This window comes from Kryptolebias marmoratus, linkage group LG7, assembly GCF_001649575.2.
Source record: "Kryptolebias marmoratus isolate JLee-2015 linkage group LG7, ASM164957v2, whole genome shotgun sequence".
Lineage (NCBI taxonomy): Eukaryota > Metazoa > Chordata > Actinopteri > Cyprinodontiformes > Rivulidae > Kryptolebias > Kryptolebias marmoratus.
In genome coordinates, this window is record NC_051436.1 from 17,981,654 (window position 1) to 17,991,889 (window position 10,236).

A 10,236-nucleotide genomic window follows, 5' to 3' on the forward strand; every position below is an offset into this window, starting at 1 on the left:
TATATATATATATATATATATATATATAGGAAGAAACAATGTTTCTTGTATTCTAAAAGAACATAGATCTATGTTTTTATTCTGTATATCACACTAATTCAATTAATGTAAACCTCTGAACGTCGACTGTTTCATTTTATATTTTTGTTGTTGTTGTTTTTTGGTAGCAAGTGTTATATTTAGCAACCTAAGTATATATTTGTAATATTCTGATCAACATAATGTGTTTAAAACCTTTGCTCTGCTGTATAATGGCTATAACTTTTAGGTCACTAAGTAACTTAGTACCTATAGTGTTTTCAACGTAGCTGTTGGTGACACCGAGTTAAACCACAAATGAAGACCCTAGGGTTTTGTTCCAGCTTGTTTAATTGTCTTCATGAACATGTGGTGAAAACTGAAATGACAAAAATACGCTCTATCTCAACATGTAGAGACATATATACCCAAATTAAATGATTCAAGTTCGCTAAAATAACATTACAGGATAATCAACAATAATATCCAACTAAACAGTATAATCTGCCATATGATGTAACTTACGGCGTTCCTGCATGACAATCCAGAGTGGATGGCATCTGATAATATTTCCATGCTGCCTCTTGCATGTGAACCTATTTTCGAAGCAAAAAACGGAATACCGGAAGTACGTAACCGGAACCGGAAGTACGTTGCCGGAACCGGAAGTAGAATTTACCGATAATGTATTTTTTATAAAAACTTATATAAAGCATGAATTGTTTGTCTAAACAACTCGCAATCATTTTTAATTACACCAACATATTTTTAGAATTATTTATTTAACCTTATAAACTTGCTTATTTATAGAAATGTCTTAAGGACAACACACTATCTATCTAGTAAAAGTTTAAAATCAATTCTAAAACAAACAGGGAATGTTCACGCTTTTTTGTTTTGTGTTAAAGATGAATATTGCACTTCCTGATTATGTTGCCTCGACAGAAATAGTTGATCAAACAAATTGACTTGTGTAGTGTGATTTGTACTGGAAGACCAACAAAGCGTTTCACTCAGATGCTTGACTTGTGTTTGAGTCACCTCCTTGTAAGCCTTGTTTTTTTTATGTGGATGAAATATTTTCAGGGCGTGGCACAGCTAGAAAAATGTTTTCTACATAAAGGAAGCCCGACGGTTCCCATTTAATCATGAGAGGTGACAGCTGGGTTTATGGGGGCAGAGATGCGTATAGTGGGTATAATGGGTGTGTATCGTGAATTATGAAACGCCTGGTGTTTTTGTGAGCAGGTCTTGATGATGATGACGATAATAATGATCTGTCACTACTCTTTAGTCATGGAAAAAACTTCAGTGAGTAATGCTTGCTAGACATCTACTCAGAGACACACACGCAGAACTGAATCGAACACAACATGCGCGACAGCCACTGCAGCAGGTAAACCCGTTGGGTGGAAATGGCGGCAGGTGAAGTAATAAGTTGTGTCACAGTGTCATGCCGCGGCTTGTGCTGAAAGCAGACAGATTAGACAGTTTCACACGAAGGAGGGTGGATCGGGGGTGTGTGGGGGTTGGCGAGAAGGAAAAAGGGAAAGGGATGAGTGGTAAAAGGAGAGGTGAATTAGGTGGGGTGGAGTTGGCTATGAGGGGGCTGAGAGGACAAGAAGGAAGTGAAATGTGTTGATTTGCAAGATGAGTGTTTTGGGAGTTGCTGTCACTCTGATGTGCACATGTAAAAGCAGCCAGTTCCTCCTTCCTGCTGGGGACGCTCGGCCTCTCATAAACAAAGTCTGCTCTGTGTGAAGCTCATTATAGCCTCTGTGGATGTGTTTGCTTCCATGAAGTCATGGTTTTTATTTTTGTGGCAGAAGTCAGGTTTCAGTATGTTTCACGTGACTGACTGAAATGTGCTCAAACAACAACAACAAAAACATCTTGGCAACACCCTTCACACCTGCTGAAGTTCTGAGTCACATGGGGCTGGAAGACTCATGCTAAAAGGAGACAGATTAAAAGAACAAACGGCAAATTTGACTCGCCCTCTTGGTTTCCTTACAAATTTTGGAAAATCGCAGCGCTTTGCAAAGCGGGACGGCAATTTAATCAACTGCCAGAGTTTTGTTAGTGTGCAGCTCTGTCCTGACTAAAGGCACAATTGCACACGATGTACCTCCTTTTTGATGTGCTGAACTGCTGAACTGTTGTTTTGCTGCATTGTGAAACACACTTATCAATTGAGGATTTTGTGCTTTTTTATCTTTGTGCATCTGCATTTTCAAAAATAGTTCCTGAAAATGAAGTATAAGATTCAGTAGTAGATTAACCAAATCAAGACATGAATTCAGAGCTGCTGCACAAAATAGAACACTACAAAACCTTTCCCACGATTTTGAGCCAACTAGCCTCTAACAGGTGTAGCTCAGATACTATAAGCAAGGATTTAAGTCCTTAAGCAAGAAAAAACTGTTAGCTAAAGGGCAGATGTTACAAAGACATTTTGAAAACAGAATGCAAAGTTTTATCATCAAATATGAAAAAAAATAAACCAATTTATTAAAACTCTAAAAGGATGAAACAAAGAAATTAGGCACTAATTCTTTCATTTAAAAAAACTACATCATCCAGGCTAATACTGTTTATGTCAGCCATTGAAATAGTGTCTGAGAATAAAATATAAGGGTCAGTGGATGAACCACAACAAGAAATAAAGTCAGAGCTGCTGCACAAAGTAAAACCCTTCAGCCCCAATAAAGAGGAGGATCTTTTCTGAGAAGCTTTCCTTAAAAGGCATCATCTGACAATCTTAGATTAGACAGATCCTCTTGCTTGGGACTGTTTTATCCCTGGGATTTTCTGCTCAGCGTTTTCTTTAGTAATAAACTGATAAAAATCAACAAGCTATCTTTCCTGTCTCCCTTATCTTTTCTGCCACGGCACATCTGACAAGCTCTGAAACGGACTGTTGATCTAACTCCGCTGTCATGTGCCTCTGCCTTGTGTTTGCTCTACCTGCAGAGTGGGCGGAGCGCTGCCGAAAGGAACACGAGTTACTGATAATAAACTGGTTTTCATCCGACCCCTGAACTTGTCAGACGCGGACACCTACGAGTGCGTGGCGAAGAACACAGTGGGAGAAGCTAAGGCGTCGGTGAAGGTTACTTTGGGAGGTAGATGACAGCACTGTCAACGTGCCACATGTGTGTGTAAACATGCATCCATGTATCCATCTAATCTCACCCTCTCTCCTGTTACAGAGCCTGACCCGGAGCCAAAGCATGATAACATGAAAATGATCTATGTCGGAGGTGGGGCCGCTGTGCTGTTTCTCTTGATGATCATCATTATCATCACCCTCACCTGCCACTACAAACGCAAGAAAGCGGCGCTGAAAAATGAGCTGACTAAGAAAACGTATGAGATAATACGTTGTTAATTACGATGAGATGAGATATAACTTTAATAATCCCCACAGGGCAAAAAGAGCCAGAGAAATGACAAAAGTGCAGTGTTAATGCTGAATGCTGAATGACTTTGCTGAAATTTGCTGAAGATTTAAAAATAAATAAATAAGCGATTGCATGAAGTGACTGTCCTAATTCAACTCTGAGAAAAGATTATTGAAAATTACAAATCAGGGAATGGATAGAAAAGGATTTCCAAGGCTGTAAACATCCCCAGGAGTTCTGTTAAACCCATCATCAGGAGATGGAAGGAATATGGGACATGTGTAAATCTACCAAGAGCAGACCGTCCTCACAAACTGAGTGACGGTGAAGAAGGAGAATAATGACAGAAACCACCAAAAAGTTAAAGCTTCAGCAGGTCAGATGGGAGAGACTGTACATAAAACTGTTGATCAGATTCTTCTCCAGTCTATGGGAGAGTGGCAAAGAGATATCCACTGTTGATGAAAACTCAGATTAAATCGCAGCGAGAGTTTACCAAACGGCATGAAGACTTCATGGTCAAATACTTGTTGGCAGCCGGCCCTGGAAGGATAGAGGGTAAAATGAATGCAGTAAAATATAGGGAAACCTTGGAGGATAATCTGATGCTGTCCTCAAAACACCTGTGTTGTAGCTCGGTCTCTGTGTCTCCTTTAGGACCTTCAAAATCCTTTTGTCTCCATCCACTGACTCGTACTAGTTGTGTCTACAATCTTTTCTCTGAGTTGAATCAGGACAGTCACTTTAAAGGGGGGAATATTTAGGAACTTATTTCACATTGCATATTTTTATTTTATTGGCATTACTCTATAGAAATTAGATTTTACTTAGAAATTAAACAGGTTTTTTTATATTTGTTGTAAAGAAAGCCATTTTATATTGAGTATAGTTGATTTATGACAGCAGTAAAAGCATAAAACATCCAATTAATATTTTTATAGGCACTGTATATGAATGGCTACAATAGCCCAAAGTATGCAGAAGTAGTTAGATTGCAAAAAAAGATATGTGGTAAAATAAAAAAACCTGGAAAACAATAGCGTCTAACAATGACTAAAGAACAAAGCAAAACAGGACGATGAAGCGTATCTAAGCTGACAGTAACAATATATCATCAGAGGAAAAAATGACTTCATGTGGGGATTATTACAAGAGAGAAATATACAACATTAAAACCAATAATTAAATTTTCATTTGAAATAATTTTTCCATTTTGTTTTTCTTTTCTCATGTTTGTCACAGGAACGAATGCTCTCTCTACAGACAAGCTTCTATCAGGGGGATGAACTCTGTCAACATTGAGAGAGATGTGGTACGAACACTAATTTATATCTTTTTAAACTGGCCCCTTCTGCAGAACCAGCTTGTGCTTTCTGTTCTGTCTTCACATCCTGGTTCAGGGTGTGAGGCTTGAGGAATGCTGCTTCTATAGGTTTCATACAGTCTAATATGCAAATAGCCAGTATTTTGACATTTTCATCTCAGGCTTCTTTAAAGGTTTAGGGTTTTGTCAGACCGTCTCTTGAGCTTTGCCATGTGTTTTTTTTTGTCTTTGCAGACAGAAGAAAACATCCCTCTGAGGGTGGAAGGAACTCTGAGGACCAGCCTGTCTTCCCTCGGGGTCAGTCTACGTATCAATCTAAATCTGCACACAAAGCTGGGGCCAGGGACGAAGACTTTACTGTCTGAGTTCTGAGCTTCGAATGTGGAGCCCCTCAGATATTAATATTAACACACTGGATTACTGAAGACCTCTGAGATCCTTTAACACTTTTGTTTTCTGGGGATGTTTGGCCTTTTTGGCTTTTTGCGGAGTTGTCGCAGGAGTTTAAAACCCTTCTTATTTTGGTTTCTGTAATTCTCGAACAGAAGCTCTCCTATGACAGAAAACATCCAAGTCTACAGCCCTGAATGTCCACGCTGATGATTAATAACAATGATCACTGGTCTCAATCTATCTTCATTTCTGAAGTGTACTCCAGTAGAATAAATCATAAATATGAGGACAGCTTTCAAGCTGGATACAAAGTGGGTAACGAAAATAATGTGCACAGCCTAGAATACGGTTTCTCAATCCATTTACACAAAAATAGTCTGTAATTTTCAAAACCTTGTGATGCAAAATGCAGCCACACCACTTGCTGGTTGAAAACACTCACAATTCAGTCAGACTAAAACTGAAAATCTGCCTGTTTTCTCACAATTTTGAGTCGCTAACATCACAGTCTACACAGATACTACCTTAAACAGGGACTTAAAATAGTTGAAAAAAAAATTACTAGCTCTGTTTAAAACAAATAAATCTGCAATCCAGAACCTCAAAAACACAGTATCTGACAAGTCAGACCTGTTTGTTTATCTTAAAGTACAAAAACAGTAATTTTCCATACCACAAAGACAACAACCGAAAGGCCCTTTAGCCCAGAATGAGCTCTTTTAGCTAATACGTGGCTAACTACTCCCCTTTTTTTTGTTAAGTTAAACTAATAAACTGCAACTTTGGGTTTTGTAAGTGTTATTTCTAAAATGGGGTGATGAATTAGATTTAGGTTAGAACAAAAATTTCCAGATGAAGTTTCAAAGTTTTCTAAAGTTTTACGCTGTCGTTTGCTGGAAAACTATGCAAAGTTGGCAATAAGGATGCAGGTGATCTTACAAGTGACACTTTATTTATTCAAAGAAAAATATGTAATTGTTAATTCTTTTTTGTCTTTTACCAATTTTTTTGGGTTACTGCAGTCGGGAAGAAAGCCCTTATGTCTTCCTTACCGTAACAAATAACTTTTCCAATGTCCAAGTAGTTTGTAACGATGTGGCAGACTCAGAGTCTAAGGCAGTGGTCCTCAGTCTTTACATGCCATGTCTGTCTTTAAAGAAAAACATATGTGTAACTCTACAAATGTAGAATCACCTTTTTAGTGCATAGTAAATTTCCTCTGTAGGGGGAATACAGATGCAGTCACATGTGCAGCTCTGACTCATAACTCCTCCGACCTCTGTTATAAATAAATCATTTCTAACTGATTTAAACCCTGTCAGCTCTATGAGTAAATTTACCTTATAATGCAGTTACAACCTGATCAGTGTGCAGGCTGATGATCAATACATTTCCCTGTGCTAGCAGGAGCTGGCTCTCTGCCGTGACAGCAGATCCACCATCTCATGTGGCCGGGAAAGAGGAGGGATGTACGACTCCCTGGGCAGACCATCCCTGCACAACAACTCCCGGAGGGGGAGGCTTTTGGATCGAGACGAGGAGAACCGGCTCAGAGTGGAGACCTATGTGAAAAACAGCAACATGTCCTTGGTAAGGCTTTTTAGAGTTGCATGCAGGTCCAAACATGCTTTTACCAATTTCTGGAATGCCTCTCACCGAGATTACTCAGTCTGCATATTCACCTGGTGATATGAACGTGACGAGTTAATGCGTCTGCTCTGTGTCTTTGTCACAGGAGAGCCGTTACCACCCTCCTCTCACGCCATCGACCTTTCCTGCCGTGCACCAGACTGAGTCCTTGAGACACATGAATGGCAACGCCGTAATGCCGGCAGACGAGGGCTCGCGCTCGGGAAGCGTCACCAAGAACTACCAGCCCCCTCCTATGAGCTGCACCTACCCGCCGGTTACAGACGATGAGGACGAGGTGGACGAAGGGCTGGGCGGCCCTGCCAGTCAGGAGCACCCTGATGATCAGGACAGCGAGCACTCCAGCTCGACCGACATCTCCAAACTCAGGAAGAGCCCGATCATCAATCCTCATAATGGTCTAATCCACAAAGCCCACATTGTTTGAGTTGTGGCGGGACCACAACGTGCGAAGGTGCAGAAATGGACACGTTAAAGTCGCCCAGAAACTCACCCCGTGGTCACTTGTGACAAATCTGCACCTTGGCTTCAGTGCTGCATCTTTTATTTTCTCCATACTGTGGAAACTGTGTGCAAAGGAGTCACCGAGAGATCTCTGGTTCGGCACATGACCTATTTGCTCACGTTGCAGGTCCAAACAAAGGCCGCACAGTGAGAGTTCCCGTCCAGTGCGGCTGCCACAGTGGCTTTTTCAACGCAAACACGGCTTTCACTCGCTTTGTCTGCGTGGATCTCAAAGCTCTCAGGAACACATATTGTTGGGAATCCGGAAATTGCAGGTGGAGTAAAAAAAAAAAAAAAAAAAAAAAAGTTGTGGGAAACTATGTAAAGTAGTAGATTGCAACACTTCCACGGCGAGGGCGTGTTTCTGCTCAGGTGGTGTTCGATGTAAAAGCAACTGTGCGGGTTTTCCTTCCAACACAACTGTTCGGGATCCAGTCCAGAACTCTGCCATGTGCGTCTGAGACCGCCTGTCTCCTCACCTCAAAGCACTGAATCTGCCCCACATGTACTTCTCTGTAAATCTGTTCAAATGTTCATAAGAGTTCACTTTTAGTTAGATCTTATTTCTTCATCTGGCTTTGTAATATAATCCATATTTCTCTGCATCTTTCTGTCTGTAAAGCCAAACAGGGCCTCAATAATTTCACACAACTCCATGGCGTTTTACACATATAGAAGCATAACTGTCCTGTTTACAAAAAAAGGTGACCTTTTTTTTTTTTTGTGAATCATGAACAGACGCTCTGAATACATTATTGTACATAGATCCTGAGGAGCTCTCTGTTTGTACAGGAAAAACTCACTGAATGAAAGCTGCAAATATGTAAAAACATGGAAACGTTGAATCTATAAACTACTGATAGTCAACAGAGTCGTCTGTCAGCTGGAACTTTACAACATTCACAACAGGACTACACCTTTTCCAACAGGAATGTGACATGAACTTTGACTTAAAAAAAAAAAAAATACGGTTGTGAAACCAAGCATGGATTGTTTATATGGACTGTTGTGTTCTGCTCATTGGGTTCTGTTACAACTCTGACAGGGGATTAAATGTGCCAAAAGGGAATATAAAATCTTTTTTTATTATTCTTTTTTAGCAAATATGAAGTATTATTTTTGTACCATTCACATCTCAACACATCTTCCCCGTTGTAAATACACCTGCTTCCTTCAGAATCAGCATTAGAAACCCGAGTTATGAATGTTTAGGGGTATATCTCAAAGATTAAAATGCCAAAAAAAGTTCAGATCCGATGAGAGACGGGGCTGGATCGTTTTGCTGACAGCGCCCCCTGATGCGCACAGCTGGAAATGGCAAATTATCTGCCAAAAACCAGCCATGAGAGACTCCAAATGTCATCGCGTCATCATTGTTATTATTATTAATATTATTATTTTAATCATATGCTTGAATTTCATTTGCTTGGGGGGAGGGGTTTGTACTGGAATTGACATAAATTGTGAGGTAAAAATAAATGTGCATGTTTTTTTTGTTATTTGTTTTATAAAGGTACACTCAGATATACAAATAGAAAATTTGGTCACAGCAAACATCCAAATATTTTACTTTACTATCTCCATCTGGTGTGATGAAAACACTGATGTGAGTTTAGATGCATCAGTGCAGGCCCAGTTTGCTTCCTGTTTTGCGTGTCTGTCCTTCCACCAGCTCGTTGTCATCTGGAAAAACAAGTACTTAGCAAATGTGGGAACTCCTTTTATTTTTGGTTTCTACTGCACTGTAAAACCTGACAAGTTCATTTAACTACAGAAATTTGGTGAAACCGGTTCCATATTTTTTTAAAGTGACACCAACTTAAAAATAAAAGTTTTAAAAACATATTTTTATCTAGTGCCTTTGACTTAGAAATCTTAAGTAACACTGATTAACCGAGCAGGTTATGTTTTCGGTGGAGTTTGCTTGTTTGTCTGTCTGTTAGCAAGATTTTGATGAAATTTTCAGAAAATGTTGGGGATATCTCAACAAACAAATTATTCAATTTAGGTGGTGTTTTGGTCAAAGGTGAAGGTCAAAAGGTCAACCCTACAGGTGACCCCGTGCTCTAACTCTGCAACCGTGTAACGTAGGAATGTCAAACTGCACATCTGGACTCCTTGGTAAAGGATGATCCCTTCTGATTCCAAGGTCATGGGGTCAAAGATCAAGGTCACAGGTGACCCCTTTGTTCAAACCTTGTTACCTAAGTTACCTACCTTGTTAAGGAGGATTTTTTTCGGATGCGTTGGTTTGTGTGTTAGCAAGATCATGTGAAAACTAACGAACAGACTTGGATGACATTTTCAAAAAAATGTTTGGGTCGTCTTAAAAGCCAAGGTATTAAATCTTGATTTTTTTTTAAATGACGCTATGGCCTTGGTTGGTGTAGGTTTGTGCTCTCCAAGTGGTTCTAGGTTTTGAAGTTTCTTTGCACACATTGGAAATGTGTTTTGTGTCACTGATTTGTCTTGAATGAAATCATGGTCCCAATTTGTCCACAACAAATAAGAAAGGATGGTCATGCTTGGTGTTTTTGTAGCCATATTGCTTTAGTTGTCATCCTAAATTCTGCAAAACACGTCACAATGTGAAACCACCTTGTGCAGCCCGACCTAATCAGTCCTCTCGTTGTTTCTTCTACAGATGGGATTCATGTTTTCTGTCACAGCAGTAACTCCATTCACATCCTCCTCTGAGCAGCTGATGTAGATACATGTCTGCTCTTTGGACTCTTGAAGGCCTTGATGTTCCCTCAAGCCAGGGGAGCTTCTAGAAATGTTAATCTTGGGGTGACACAGCAAAACCAAAAGCCATAACAGAATTCTAGGAGTTTGTATGCTGTTGTCATCCATCCATCCATCCATCCATCCATCCATCCATCCATCCATCCATCCATCCATCCATCCATCCATCCATCCATCCATCTTCTTCCGCTTATCCGG

At 40.0% G+C, this 10,236-nt stretch overlaps 1 protein-coding gene across 2 annotated transcripts in view; it reads left to right on the forward strand.

Moving 5' to 3' along the window:
- The window catches only part of nectin4a (nectin cell adhesion molecule 4a), a 28,133-nt gene extending 19,830 nt beyond the window's left edge, over positions 1 to 8,303 (forward strand). The window contains exons 6-11 of one of the 2 annotated variants that reach the window (XM_017422100.3): positions 2,992 to 3,143; positions 3,231 to 3,387; positions 4,665 to 4,734; positions 4,981 to 5,043; positions 6,544 to 6,729; positions 6,875 to 8,303. In XM_017422100.3, the coding sequence (XP_017277589.1) occupies positions 2,992 to 3,143; positions 3,231 to 3,387; positions 4,665 to 4,734; positions 4,981 to 5,043; positions 6,544 to 6,729; positions 6,875 to 7,216 (970 nt within the window). In that variant the 3' untranslated portion in view covers positions 7,217 to 8,303. The remainder of the gene's footprint in view (positions 1 to 2,991; positions 3,144 to 3,230; positions 3,388 to 4,664; positions 4,735 to 4,980; positions 5,044 to 6,543; positions 6,730 to 6,874) is intronic. The other variant, XM_017422101.3, reaches the window with a different exon arrangement.
- The last annotated feature ends 1,933 nt before the right edge of the window (positions 8,304 to 10,236 follow it).